General features: G+C 28.0%; 2 protein-coding genes across 2 annotated transcripts; both read right to left on the reverse strand.

Annotated features, from left to right (window-relative positions):
• Positions 1-6,503: 6,503 nt before the first annotated feature.
• LOC145602506 (cytochrome P450 CYP736A12-like) lies at positions 6,504-9,001 on the reverse strand. The gene is made up of 2 exons (XM_081658700.1): positions 8,214-9,001; positions 6,504-7,637 (listed from the first exon to the last, which is right to left on the reverse strand). Exons 1-2 carry the CDS (start codon positions 8,925-8,927, stop codon positions 7,584-7,586), a joined length of 768 nt encoding a protein of 255 aa, XP_081514826.1. The 5' UTR covers positions 8,928-9,001; the 3' UTR covers positions 6,504-7,583.
• On the reverse strand, positions 6,819-7,514 carry LOC145600371 (cytochrome P450 CYP736A12-like). Its single transcript, XM_081656271.1, has one exon. It carries the CDS (start codon positions 7,512-7,514, stop codon positions 6,819-6,821), a length of 696 nt encoding a protein of 231 aa, XP_081512397.1.
• Positions 9,002-16,236: the final 7,235 nt, after the last annotated feature.

Raw genomic sequence — 16,236 nt, forward strand, 5'->3', positions numbered from 1 at the left:
CATTATAAACAATAAAATTGATAACTTGTTATTCGATATGATTTTAGGGCAATTTTGTACCTTGTTTACTTGACAAATTGGTGTTTTGGTTCACTTTTACTCTATTATCGTGCATTTTGTGTGTATCATTTACTTCACGGATTGTTAATGTTTCAACGGAGTAATTAATATTTTTCCGTAGCACGTAATCCACAATTACACTAACATAATCACTAATTACACTAATTTAAACATGAAAATATAACACTAATTACGCGTATTTTTTTCATGAATTCCTAATTTATACAATTTTCAATAATATATTTAATGCTTATATAGGGCTACATATAACATTATCTTTAAAAAATACTGAAGTATTATTGCGGATGACCATACTTATTCCAATGACTTACCATAGATGAGTCATCACCATCATACTTTGACTAATCCTTACTTGGTTTAATAAATACGAGTATAACTATTTAAGCACGTGGAATGAATTGTACTAGTAGAATTAGTACGAGTTGTGTTTTGGGAGGGAGTAACTAAGGAAGCATCACTAGGAAAATGACATCTATATCTATATTATTATTAAAACTCCAAGACAAGGAGTGTCATTTTGCCATTTGTTCTTTCTTTTTTGTCATTTTGCCACATCACTTTAAATTTTTGCCACGTCACTTTTGCTATTGTAGTTAAATATGCTTGATTTAATATACACCTTAAAATAATGATCAATTGAATTATTGATTACAACTTTAAAGAAAGAGAAGATGTTACTTGCAAACCAATAAACTAGCCATTATTAGTAATTAGTTTTGTCATAATTGAAAAGTTGAATAATTAAAATGTTTTTAAATTGCTTTGACCCATTTAATTTGTAAAATATGTATTCAATATATTTATCCCTATATATTAACTTATCCAAGGAAATGATACACTAAACATTCTAAACCTATTGGAAAAATATTTTATTACTGGCCTATGTATGATTTTCTTTATATATAATTCACTCAAAAGTTAGTACGTGTAAAATCTATATCGATATTATTATTAAAACTCCAAGACAAGGAGTGTCATTTTGTCATTTGTTCTTTCTTTTTTGTTATTTCGCCACATCACTTTAAATTTTTGCCATGTCACTTTTGCTATTGTAGTTAAATAAGCTTGATTTAATTTACACCTTAGAATAATGATCAATTGAAATATTGATTTCAACTTTAAAGAAAGAGAAAATGTTACTTGCAAACCAATAGACTAGCCATTATTAGTAATTAGTTTTGTCATAATTGAATAATTAAAATGTTTTTAAATTGCTTTGACCCATTTAATTTGTAAAATATGTAACCAATATGTATTCAATATATTTATCCCTATAAATTAACTATCTAAGGAAATGATACACTAAACATTCTAAACCTCTTGGAGAAACATTTTATTACTGGGTCAGTATTGTGTTAGGTGAGTATTTATTTACTCTACCTTACATGGCATGCAATGGATATATTTTGCATACTTAACTCATATTTTTTACACATTTAATAAATCACCCTAAATTAATTATGGCCTGATGATGGTGCAATATGTAGGATTTGCTATAAGTAGCATTTTGGTTTGATGATTGTGTAATATGTAGGATTTGCTATATATTAATACGAGATTCCATTGGTTGATTTTCTTTATATATAATTCACTCAAAAGTTAGTGCGTGTAATTTTTTTATTATTCACTATTTATACTCAGGGGTTGAATATTGATTTGATAATTCATTTGTGCATCCAATTTGAAAATGATATTACATCTTTTTTTTAAAAAAAAAACGATATAATCATATAATGCATGTAATTATTTGTCATGTAATTGAATATGAAGAAGAGAAACAAGCCCAGGGCATTGCCCGGGTCACTAACTAGTTTGTAGACGTTATTTAGACATTTAATTAATTGTAAGGACTATACTTTAACATTTAATTTTGTTTCAAAAATAAAAAATACTTTGACATTTAACACATTTTCTCATCAGTCATCAATTACTACCTCCGTTTCTTTTTAGTTGACACGTATTCCTTTTTAGCAAGTTTCTTTTTAGTTGACACGTTTCCTTTTTAGGTAAATTTTTTACCTTACATTTACAAGCTATCCCACTTGCTTTTCATTCTCTATCACTCTCTCTCCTCTCCTTAATATATGTGCCTAAATCAAACGCGTCAACTAAATAGAAACGGAGGAAGTATTAGATAGTTAGTTGTCATTATATTCATTAATTACTCCGTAGTAGAGAATAATAGTTGTCATGATGTGACATTATTCTTGATATGCATGCAAATCATAAGCTTGCCATATTTAAAATGACCATTACTATTTTTAAAATCATAGTATCATGACGTGATGTTATTCTCTACATAATTAAGTTATGGATCTTGCTAACGAGCGTTTCGGGACGTTAGTTAAGGAATAATTATATTGGTTGAAAGAGTATTAAGTTAGGAATGCATGACAAAATTACGCGTCGTTTGGTGTAATTAATGTTAGTTTTACTCTAATATTTCCACTTTTAATTCTCTTATCTAACGCCCCGGGGGCGTTCATTAGCTTTTGCGTTAAGTTATTTAGGAGTAAAAATTCTACTAATGGTCATTTTTAATGACCATTACTGAGTATTTTTTAAGTTTTTTGTTGATATTTCCTTATTTTAAATACTTGGTCAAACCTCTTTTTTTTTTTAATTCATTTTCTTTGTTTTTTTAAATTAACTTTTGTTTTTTCAAAAATCTTTTGTTTTTCATAACTTTTTTTTTATTAAATTTCTTTTAAAAAATCCAAAAATAAGATCAAACCAAAAAAATTAAAATAAAAAAATTTACATCTTTGTTCTTCAAGATTCTTATTCCATGGATGAAGTCAACCATTAATTCATGATATTTGTCCCTTAAATTCACTCACGCATTGACGGAGAAAGAATACGTGTGCCAATCTACAAACTATGTACCAAAAAAATTGTTTTCAAAAATCGGGGTTCGCGTGAATTTGGGTTGTTTCTAAATCCTAAATATTACATTTTAATTGGACAATTTCAATCAAGGATGTAAAATCTGCAATTAAATGTATTTGTAAATCTTAAATTTTCACTTTTTCAGTGATGTGGGTTCATGGAGAAAATCTTTGAAGAAATCGTAAAATATTTTCTTCAAAACCTTGTTTGATCCTAAAAAAACGAAGACGAAATATTAAATATTGTTTTTGTAATAGATATTCACCAATATGCTAATAGGACATTACCCATTATAAACAATTTTATTGTTTATTGATAACTTGTTATTCAATATGATTTTAGGGCGATTTTGTACCTTATTTACTTGACAAATTGGTATTTTGGTTCACTTTTACTCTATTATCGTGCATTTTGTGTGTATCCTTTACTTCACGGATTGTTAATGTTTCTATGGAGTAACTAATATTTTTCTGTAGCACGTAACCCACAATTACACTAATATAAACACTAATTACACTGATTTAAATATAAAAATATAAACACTAATTACACTAATTTACGCGTGTTTTTGTCTTGAATTCTTAATTTATACAATTTACAAGAGTATATTTAATACTTATATAGGGCTACATATAACATTATCCTTAAAAATATACTGGAGAAGTATTATTGCGGATGACCATACTTATTCCAACGACTTACCATAGATGAGTCATCACCATCATACTTTGACTAATCCTTACTTGGTTTAATAAATACGAGTATAACTATTTAAGCACGTGGAATGAATTGTACTAGTAGAATTATCATACTTTGACATTTGTAGACGTTATTTAAACATTTAATTAATTGCGAGGACTATTTTTTAACATTTAATTTTGTTTCAAAAATAAAAAATACTTTTAACATTTAACACATTTTCTCATCAGTCATCAATTATTTTTTTTGAAAGCTCAGTCAGTCATCAATTATTAGATAGTAAGTTTTCATTATATTAATTAATTACTTAATTAGTAGAGAATAATATCACATCATGATATTATTCTTGATATGCAAAAAGAATATTATCATGATGTGTTATTATTCTCTACGGAGTACATTATTAAGTTGGATAAAGTAGTTGTAAAAACTCTATTATGGTCATGTTTAAAATGACCATTACTATTTTTAAATCATATTAGTTGATTTTTCCTTTATTTTAAATACTTGGTCAAACTTCTGTTTTAATTTTTTTCTTTTTGAATTCATTTTTTAAATTTTTTTTTTGATTTTTCAATTTTTTTTTTTAATTTTCGTAATTATTTTATTAAAATCACTTCAAAATAAAATCCAAAAATAAGATTTAATAAAATTAAATTAAAATAAAAAAAAATTGTACATCATTGTTCAATGTTCTTCAAGGTTCTTCAATCTTCTTCAAGATTCTTCATCTATGGATGAAATTAACCACTAATTTATGATATTTGTCCCTTAAATTCACTCACGCATTGACAAAGAATGAACTTATGCACCAATTTACAAACCATCAGCAAAAAAAAAATTGGTTTTTGAAAATCGGGGTTTGCGCGAATTTGAGTTGTTTCTAATCCTAAATAATACATTTTAATTAGACAATTTCAATCAATGATGTGAAATCTGCTATTATATATATTCGTAAATCTTAAGTTTTTCACTTTTTCGATGATATGGGTTTGCGGAGCAAATCTTGGAAGAAATTGTAAAATATTTTCTTCAAAACCTTGTTTGATGGAAAAACGAAATAACAAAAAAAAAAAAATGAAATTGTAAATCTTGTTTTTGTAATAAGTATAAAGTATTCACCAATATGCTAACCGATCACATTTCTTATTGCAAACAATTTTATTGTTTATTCGTCTAATACCATCAAAAGTTTTGTAATCATATTGAATGCTATGATTATGACTTTTGTGGTCACATTATTTATGTTATCATCAAACATTTTTATTAGATTATCAATGCAAATTCAATTTAACTATTAATAATTTATCTAAATTACAATGAAGACTTTAACATGTTAATTATCAACAGAATTAAGGTTATGACTATAACATTATATGTCATTACATTATGAAACAAACAATATGTGACTATACGTCAAGCTTATGTCATAAAGTATTTATTTAGAAATAATGTGATTTAACTAATTAAATACCAACGAACAATGACCTATGAATTATTCATGTAATCTGGCACTAGCGTGATTTTTGAAAATTAAATATACATAATATGGGTAACATAACAATTGATGTCTAAATGTCTTTAATACTTGACAAAAGTTTGTTAGGCCTAACTTATGTTACATACAAATCTTACAATATGTCAATTTAAAAAATAACAGCTAAATAAATCGAGTTATTATAATTAATTACTAATCATCATAAATTGTATCCCATAAAAAAATAAATATATAAATAAAATTATTTAAAAAAAATTAAAACAAAAGGCTATAATTAAGCTGAGGCTAAGGAAACAAACTCAACAACCTTGACTAAGTTTAACAACATTATTACTATATTAGCTAATGGAAGAGGGACACAATACACCCTATTCAGTGCACCCTGGAGGGGATAAGCTATACAAGGACTTAAAAAAGGTGTATTGGTGGCCTAGAATGAAGAATGAAGTTGCGGAATTTGTAGCAAAGTGTCCGACTTGCCAAAAAGTGAAAATAGAGCACAAGGGGCTCCAGGGGACTGTGCGATAATTGGAAATTCCTAGATGGAAGTAGGATTGCATTTCAATGGATTTTGTGACTTGCCTTCCAAAATCAAAGAGTGGAAATGATATCATTTGGGTAGTTGTGGACAGACTTACAAAATCTGCGGTGTTTATACCAATGAAGGAGACTTGGAAGATGGAGCAACTTGCAAAAGCTTACATCAAGAATGTTGTGAGGTTACATGGAGTTTCCAAAGGATATTGTGTCTGATAGAGATTCCAGGTTTCTTTCAAAATTATGGAAAAGCGTACAGGAAAACTTTGGTACGACACTTAAGATGAGTATAGCGTTTCACCCTGCCACAAATGGACAAACTGAGAGAACCTTTCAAACCTTGGAGGACATGCTAAGAGCTTGTGTTATAGATTTCCAAGGAGGATGGGAGCATAGCTTGGATTTGATTGAATTTTCCTATAATAATAGCTATCATGCGAGCATAGGAATGGCTCCATTTGAGGCATTATATGGGAGGAAGTGTCGTAGTCTAATTTGTTGGAACGACATAAGTGAAACAATGATTATAGGGCCCCAAATGATCGAGGATACAGTGAAGCAAGTAAGGGAAATTCAAGCTAAGATATATAAAACTATTACTCATTCCGTCTCATAATATAGTTTTTGTTTGTGTGTTTGTCACGATATTTAAAAAATATGAGGACAGAGTGGATGAAGTACATTAATAAAAGTGAAGAGTACAAATATAGACAAAATTTAGAGAGAGAAAGTGGATAAAAATACAAAGCATGTGCAAAATTCAATGGTAATGTAAGAACTAGAATGAATAAAGTTAGAAAAGTGATGGTATAGTGGTCTCTATGTATTATTTAAAAATGAAAATAAGAACAATATTTTGGCTCTCCCAAATAAGAAAACATAAACTATATTATGGTACAGAGGGAGTACTTATATATTACAAAGAGTTACACATTTACACACACATCTAACACTATATTTGGGCTCTTGAGCAAATAATAATAATAATAATAATAATAATAATAATAACAACAACGATAAGAATAATAATAAAAACTCTAATGTTATATAAGAAGTACCAAAGCTGTTCTCTTAAAAAAAAAGGTGCCAATAAATCTTTAGAAAAAGACTCAAGTTAAACATTGAGGCGATATTTAGGAATAAGTGTCAAGTTGTTTGCCATGGACATGACAAGGCCAAACTTCTCTTTCATGACTAAATTGTTGAAAGAAGTATTATTAGGCATGTGCCAATTAAAGGAATGCACCAATGTAGACAATATTAGCTTAACATTTAGTAGACCAAGTTGCGTACCAGGACATCTCCTTCGACCAAAACCAAAGGGTGCAAGGCGAAAATCTTGTCCACTAATTATATCAACATCGTTAACCAAAAATCTTTCAGGATGAAATTCTTCATAATTATCTGACCATATTGTTGGATCTCTACCAATCGCCCATGCATTTAAAAAAATCTGTGAGCCTTTTGGAATATAATACCCATCGAATGTAATTTCTTGCATGGCTTCATGTGGAGCAAAAATGACGGGATATAGGCGAAATATTTCTTTAATAACTAGGTCCAAGTATTTGAAATTTGGCACATCTTTCTCCTCCACCATTTTATTTTTTCCTACAACACTTTCTATCTCTTCTTGCAATTTTCTCATTTTCTCTGGATGCTTTAAAAGAGATGCAAGTGCCCACTTAACTATATTGGTAGCACTATCAATTGCTGGTACAACTAGGTCTATTAAAATGGCTTTTATACCATCCCTCTGAATGTCATATGATGCTTTAGTATTGTCGTTGTTGTTCATCAATGACAACATTACATCTACCAAATCTCTATGAGTTCGTTGCTCCTTTTTTGTTTCATCTTCATGGTTGCTAATGATTTTCTACAAGACATCATCCACAATCTTCATAAGTTTTTTGATGCGTCTTTTTAGTCCCTGATAAATCCATAATAGTTAATATTGGTAATGCCCCAAACTGTGCTTGATTTATTTAACTTGTATAGGAAAACATGCATGGGCATCTACTTATTATAACACTAGTAATAATTAAAATATGATTTGATTAATAATTAGCAGTATTTATAAAAAGCTCTACTATTTCTAATGCATTAGTTAATTGTTTCCGAATGAGTAAGATTTCAATATAACAATTCTAGTGTTATCATAGTAGAATTATACTTGATCTTATATTATATGCTTTTTTTTATTTAGTTTTGACTTCTACAGTACATGTAAGCTTTTGATTAAATAAATCAGTTAACTTTAATTAATTTAAAAAATATGAGGTGGATAAAATTTAACCATATTCTTAGTTTAGAGACTACATGTATGTACTTTTAAATTAACCAGTAAACCATTGAATGCATCTAATTCGACCCCCCGCAAGAACAATTAGAAAGAGGCTAGAATCTAACTACCAAGAACTAATCCCTGAATTCCGGATTAGCCCAAAAGATGAACCGGATAAGGAACCAAAAAACGAAAAAAAAAGAGACAATGCTTGAAACAAACCTGAGGATCAAATGGTGCAAGGAAAGGCAAAAAGTCAGCAATATTTAGGGTTCCTGATAGTCTCAAAGCCTCAAGGACAGTAGCTCTAAGAGCCAAATCATTCTTGGGAGCTCCATACAACATTCTATATATCAATTCCTCAAGAACACCACCAACACTAGCGCCAATATCTACGGCTTGATTAGCTTCTGAAGCAGCCATCAATGAAGTCATTAGTTTACCTAATTCCTCCTCCCTCAACCATGCGAATGACTTAATTTTTGAAGCACTCATAAGCTCCATGACACATAATTTTCTCGCATTTTTCCAATATGCACTATATGGTGTGAAAATAATTCCCTTAGAATTATATGAAAGGTCATGAGAAACCTCGGACATAGGCCTCTTTGCACAAAGTACATCGTGATTCCTAAGAAGGCGTTCCGCCAATTGTGGCGAGGAGATCACAATGACGTCCATGGAGCCAAGCTTTAAGTGCATGATAGGCCCGTATTTTTTGGCTAAGTTTTGGAAGCTACGATGAGGGAGGCTCCCTACTAAGTGAAGATGTCCTATGATGGGTAATTTTGGTGGGCTAGGAGGTAATTTTGGTGTATTCAATGATTTTGATGAGGGCATAATCATAAATTTTTTCTTAAGTAGTTGCATAAGTGATCTCCATGAACCCATTAGGCCAAGGAGAAATACAACAATGGTAATACCAAGGGACAACATTATTATTGTTGTTAAACTAACAAGAGTTTTTATTTTTTTTGTTTTGTTTTGTTTTTGTTTTTAGAGTGAATGAAGAAGAGTATATAAAAAGACCTTTACTAAGTGATGCTGGACCAAGATATTTATAGTCAAAAAAACCTACTACAACGCGTGAACTTTTGGTAAATAGATGGTATGTAATATAATTTCAACACAAGTTATATAAAACAATGGTCCCAATATAAACACTAGATGCAATCAATGTTTTAAATAATTTAAACACTAGTTATATAGTACAATGGTCCCAATATAAACACTAGATACATCAATTTATACTTTTAATTCAATTTATATAAGTGATATAACGCTCAAGATAAAGCCAATTAACCAATTTGATAGATAAAAAAGACCCCCTTCAAATAAATAATACCCTTCAAATCCTACGCAAAACTAATTCATTGTGTCATTTATGTCTTCTTTGTTAGACTTACCCCAAATGAAAAAGTAGAGTGTTGAAAAGTCTACAACGTTGTATAACTATTTAAGCATGTGCAAATAGTTATACGAGTAGAATTTGTAGTGGGGGACCTTACCAGTCCTTGACATATGAACAAGTAAAACCTGTCCTTAACGGGATGGCTACAAAAAAACCAATTATCAGTACAAGAGAGCGGGGGAGGGGCGAAGCATCCAACTTCGAAATGATATTTGTGGACGTTATTTGGACCTTATCTTTATATTGTGTCAAAAAAAAACTTTATATTGTACTAGCTAGTATGAACATTTCACACAATTAGTCAATTACTCATTAGTCATCAATTAGACCTTTGTCATTAAATTCTTTTTTTTTTTTGGAAAAATGATATTCATTTATTAAGGTTGTGAGGACTAAGGTTTTCCAAAAAAAAAAAAAAAAAAAAATTATAATAATAATAATAATAATAATAATACTCCATCTGTTTTTAAATATTTGCTCCATTTTCTTATTTGGAAAACTTTTACAATATTTAATTAATTTCTCTCACTTAACGGACCCACCGTTAATCATATTTTATTAACTAATTTAAAACCCGTACTATGCATGGTTTTAAAGTACAATAATACTTTCATTATTCGTTTATTTAAAAATGTGTAAAACGAAATCATTTCCTATAAGAAAAAACAAATTATAATAAACATCATATTGTGATATACAAGTAATGTGAAAAGGAAGAAATCTGGAGTAATTTAAGACTTTTAGTATTCGTAATATTAAAGCTTAATCTTATTCTTCAAAAAAATTAAGTAGTATTATATAGTAATACATAACATTTACTATATACTTTACTACTACACTTTCATATTTTAATTAAAATTATCATTCCCTTCCCTAAATATAAGGCTAAACTTAACAAACTTCTTTCAATAACAAAAAAAAAAGAAAAAAAAAAGTAACAAATAGCAGGAAATTTTTTAATGATGTAATGCCAAGTGTACTTTAGGGATACTTATGGTGAACTTAATTATATAGTATAGCTTTCATGTTCTCTCTCCTCCAATACTTTAATTTCCACTACTTTTGCTTTTTACAATTTCTATTCTTCCACCTACCCTACAAAGCTAGTCATATCACTAATAAATAAAGTCGGTCTAGCAGCCAGGTCATGAGAAAGCAACACTTGGCATTTTAGTTTTTTGCCAAGTGTTGTGCCATGTAGGGGACAAATAGGTTTTTATGACACATATAATGCTAAGTAATCGAATTTTGGATAGATTTTTTAAGATAAAAATATTGTATAAATTTTTATTATCGATACACTACTTATATAATCTATATAAAAAATTAAACATAACTTTTAATAAAAATCTAATAACTCGGTTCTATTTCCATCCTGAAATTCGTTTTAAAAACTTCTTCAAAATAAGATTTATTTATAATGTATGTAAAATAATAGAGAATTAGTAAAAAAAAAATAAAAAATTAAATCAATACATTCAATTTAATTAAAAATAATTTAAGTATGATATCACATGTCTGAATATCCTACATCATCAAAAGTGAATATATATGACCGAATTTAACATTCAAGCCAAAAGGTTTATTCTAAAATTCAATAAACAAACGGGGCACAATACTAGTTTATATATAAATGGGAGTTTATTTCGAGTTTTAGAGAGCCATGTAGGATATAATTCTTCTTAATGCGCCATATCGGATTACAAACTTTAGTGATAGCCAATCAAATAAGAGATTTTTAATTCATGTAGTATTAAATAATTCAAATGTCACATAAGCAAAATTGGCGAATGAGATTTTAAAGTTTAAATTATTTTTATCTTGTGAAATTAGAAATTTTATCTAATCTTTCAAAAAACAAATTATCTAAAATTATAACGAATGAGAGGAAATTCATAATTTATTTTAAAAATTAGAATATTAAATAATGGTATTCTACGTAGAACAAATAAAATAAAAAATTCTATAACATAAATATATTAGATTTGTTTTTTTAAAAAAATACAAATAAATTGTACATCACACGGGCTTCATATAGTATAATATTGTGAGAATACTATCATACAATGAATTAATTATTATGTAATACTAGGAGTCTAGTTTAAGAAATAGAATGAAATATAAACATATTATTGTGATATTATATTATGATAATATTTTGGAGAATATCATGTAAAAAAAATTTAATGTGAGCTATTGTGATATATTTTGATTGTTAAAATATTTAGGAATATTAGGGTTAGATAATCCTATAGTCTATACTTTGCAATGTGGCCAAATATTATGAATGGGAAAAATACAAAAAGAAATATTTTTTCAAAATTTAACATGGTACCAAAAGCCTAGGGTGATGAAAAACATCGAGAGTTTATGTGGGAGAATGAGAAAAACTTAAACACGAAAGTTCATGTGGAAGCTAAGGAGCAAGTGAAAAAGAAAAAAGAAAAAAAACCTTAATTACGAGAGTTTATGTGGGAGAATGAGAGAACCTTAAACACGAAAGTTCACGTGGGAGGAGCAAATGATAAAGAAAAAAAAAACACGAGATGAGATGAGATGATAAAGAAAAAAAAACACGAGATGAGATGAGATGAGATAAAGAAAAAAAAAACCTTAATTACGGAGTTCATGCAAGATGAGATGATAAAAATACGAGAGTTCATGTGAGAGAATGTGAAAAACTTTAAACACGAGGAGAAGGAAAAAAAATATATGATGGGTTCAAAAGAAAAGGTGTTCTCATTGTATTGGTATATTTGCAAGTTCAAAAAGAATTGAAAATTTCATAGTACACCTGACCCAGTTAAAATTGATGCTTTACTTTGCTAGATCATCATAATTAAAAAAAATAAAAAAAATTTCAAATCAATCTATTCTTCAATTCAAGGAATTTTTTTTGATCATTTCCATTTTATTAGCTTCTAAAATCAAAATCCCAACATTCTTCCAGCAGCAATGATACGTGCCATCGTCTGATGTGTCCTTAAATATATATATATATTTTTTTTATTTTCTAGGAGAAAATATTATTTTAAGTAAAGTTTAATGAGGTAAAAAAAAGTTGACTACTTTAAAAAAAAAAAGGGTAAAAAAAAAATTGACTAAAATGTTAATAAACTTAATTGTAAAAAATAATAATAATTTATATCCTTAATTATAGAAATAATAAAATACAATAACTTCCTTAGGAAAAATATCATTTACGTATTAGATTATCAACATAGGATTTTTATTACTTATTTTTGTTAGGCAAATTACCTTGATATTTATGTAAGAACATCAATCAATAAATATATACTACCTCCGATTTTTATTATTTGCAACTTTGGAATATTTTGTATCTCACAAATAATACCCCAAAGTTGTAATAAAAATAAGAGGTAGTAATACATATTGATTGATAACTATATATAAATTATTATATAAAATATTACCAAAATATAATTTAAAATATATGATATCTAATTAGAGTTCATATCAGAATAAAAGTTAGTTGAATAAATAATACGTTGTCGGAATGATATGTTTAGACAACCTTAAAATGATACGTAATAATATTATTATATTGTAGGTTGCACAGTTTTGATTGAAATATTGGAGTGATTTTAATAGTGTGTGCAAAGAAAATTTATTCTTAAAGTTAGTACATAACTTTAAAAAATTTCATTTAGTTAACAAGAAAAATTACACTTTAACAATATCACACTGAAATACTTAAAATAACCATATGCTCAAATGCTTAACTTTAAAGTACATATTTAGCTAATCGGTTTTTTCATGACTATGTTTCATTTTAGTAAATGTTTTAGCAGTTTATTTCACATTAATTTTTGACAATTTTTTTTATTGATTAAAATAGTTGTAAATTAATAATTACACTACAAATTAACGTGGATGACACGGAATCTAAATTAGTTTAAATATTTTATATTGAGAAAATAAGAGAGAGAAGTTTAGAGAGAGAGAGAGAGCGTGCTAGCTAATTGAAAAGAACATGATTATATCAATAACAAGAAGTATAACATGCTAGTTTTGCAGCAAAAAACAAGAACATGCTACTTAATTGAAAAGAACATGTTGTACAATTGAGAAAAGAACACGCTAATTGAGAAAGAGCCTATTAAATATATCCAAAAAAAAAAAAAAAAAAAAAACATGCTGGCTAATTGAAAAGAACATGTCATACAGTTGAAAAATAAACACATTGATAATTGAGAAAATTATATAAATCAAAAGATCATGATATTTTCTTGTTTTCTTCTCTAACTACAATATTGTCTTCTTGAATTTTAACAAAAAGATATTTTAACTTAAAAGATATTTTTCTAAAATAAATTAGTTAAAATATGGAAAATAAAATATTTTTCATATAACCTAAAATCCACTTAAATCCTATCAATCATCAAAGTACTTAACATAAATACAAGAAGCCTAAGATAAAAATAAAATAAATTAGACTCCTTGAAACTCTGTGAAGCTTCGACTCTGGAGCTTCAGTTCCTCACTTAAGGAACTTAACTTCTGATTGTCTTTTTTATCCTTTCATAGCTTATCTTTAGACATTGTTCCATGCTCCATTCTTACTCTAGAATTTCGTTGCATAAACCTGTCATCATCAAAACTTAAACAAAAGTTAAATTAATATGAGTTTGCTTAGGTTCCTTGAGTCATCATCAAAACATAAGGTCAACAGTGGATTACTTTCAGAAATTTAGTAATACCAACTCCTTATTACTTACTTTGAGAGCAATTGTGCGGTAAGATTAGATTAATTTCCTTATTAAATAAGAGTTTTGTAGGTTGTTTAAAATTTAAATGGTAATACAAAATCAAAAGGTGGATAAAAATATAATTGAAGGGAATTTTTTTAACCATAGCCTTCTTTTAGATAACTCATATACTGGTTTCCCAAAAAAAAAAAAAACAAAAAGGTAACTCATATACTAAAATATTTCTCAAATAAGCGTGTTTAGCTGACATTAGTCTTAGAAAGAAAGACCTCCTAAGAAGTTTCCTAGTGTGCGTATGAGTGATATCTAAGTTGTTAAGACATTTAGGAATATTAGAATTAGATATTTTTATTATCTATATGAGAAAAATTCAATGAATAAAAGAAAACATATCCCCAAAATTGTAACAGTTCAATTATTCATAGTGCAAGATCTCAGCAAGCTACAATGTATATCGATATAATGTACTTCAAAGCAACGCTGCTTTACCCAAATACACCATACACGTAGAGCTACATACAAGTGATAACTTCTAAACACTTTTTTTTTTTTTTAATTTTTTTTTTGAGAGCTTCTAAATTGGGGTGTTGAAAAGTCTACAAATTAAAGTATGAAAGTAAAATAATTTTCTCTCTGTTTAAATACTTGTTACATTTCTCTATGTGCAGAATTTTAGGAGAAATTGGAGAGAGATTAAAATATGTTGGTAGTGTGGTAGGTGAAAGAATTAATAATTATAAAAAACAAAAGTAGTTGAGATAATTTTAGGACAGAGAAGGTAAAATTAATAAAATATGATTTATGTTATGTTCAATTATTTGAAAGAAATGAATTAAATATCATAAAGTTTTCCAAATAAGGAAATAAATCAAGCATTTAAAAACGACCGAAAATGAAAAATGGAACAAGTATTTAAAAACGAGGGAGTAGGGAAGTAGGAACTTCCCACTTGGAAAATGTCGTTTGTGAACTTTATTTGGATAAGGTACTTAGCAAGTTAGCATCAGATATTCACATTTTTTGTGTTTATTTGCCTTGCTCTAAAGTTGCCTTTTTAACATCATGTCTCCAAAGCTATTTTTCACCATCACATTATTCATGGTTGCCTCTAAAACTACCATTTTAGCATCACATAGATTAGGGTTGCCTCTAAATAAAATTTTAGCATCACAAAATTTATGGTTGCCTCTAAAATTACATTTTAACTAGATCCCTTTTATTTTTTTATTTTTTTATTTTTTTTTTTGGGTTTGGAAATGCTTTCACTAGATTTTAGCTTATTGCCTCTAAAAATGACTTTCAGTGACAAACAAGTTAGGGTTGCATTTAAAGATTGTTAGTTTCTACATTAAGCTGATGACTATGATTGTATCTAAATGTATCTTTTAGAGTTTTAGCATCACACAAATTCATATTACCTCTTGAGACTTTTTAGTTTTAACATAACATAGATTATGGCTACATCTAGAAATACTTTTGAGCAACATAAATCAATGAATGACTTATAAGTAATCTTACACATTGGGAGCCTTTAATTTGAGTAGCTTTTTCAGAAGATCTATGATTATACCCTTTTTTTTTTTTTTTTTTTTTTTTTTTGGGGAATAACCTATGATCAATACTTAAAATCTTAAACACACCAACTCACTCTAAAAATGCACATGTGTGATGTGTGGCACTAGTTTAAATCATTCTCCCTTCCTTCCTTTCAAGAAAGTATAAAAGATTGCGCAGTCATATAATATACTACTTATATTCTTGCCAAAATAGCATATGTTAAATGTGGAATAGATCTCCCAACTATCATCACATATAAGTGTCCATCATTGATTGAAAAAGAAAGTGACAATCACTTTTTAAGGTTAAGGGGCTATTTCCATTGTCATATGGTGTTAGGACGGAACCTCCTTTGAACTTATAAAGTAGACTCTCTCTCTCTCTCCATTCTCTTGATCTGCGAGTAAGGCCCAAATCTGTATATAACATTAAATATTTTGGAGTTTAAATGTATAATCTCTCCTTGGTAATATAAAATAATGTTTGAAAAATTGATCGTTGAATATGTTAAATATAACTTTGCCTTATGATACTTAGGCTTAGTATA

Source organism: Chenopodium album, chromosome 21, assembly GCF_948465745.1.
Source record: "Chenopodium album chromosome 21, dcCheAlbu1.1, whole genome shotgun sequence".
In the NCBI taxonomy this organism is placed as follows: Eukaryota; Viridiplantae; Streptophyta; class Magnoliopsida; order Caryophyllales; family Amaranthaceae; genus Chenopodium; species Chenopodium album.

Coding starts and splice junctions, on each gene's coding strand:
- LOC145600371 (XM_081656271.1), bottom strand. CDS start 7,514: ATGTTGTCATTGATGAACAACAACGACAATACTAAAGCATCATATGAC.
- LOC145602506 (XM_081658700.1), bottom strand. CDS start 8,927: ATGTTGTCCCTTGGTATTACCATTGTTGTATTTCTCCTTGGCCTAATG. Junction 7,638..8,213: donor TTGCACCATTTGATCCTCAG/GTTTGTTTCAAG, acceptor TGGATTTATCAG/GGACTAAAAAGACGCATCAA.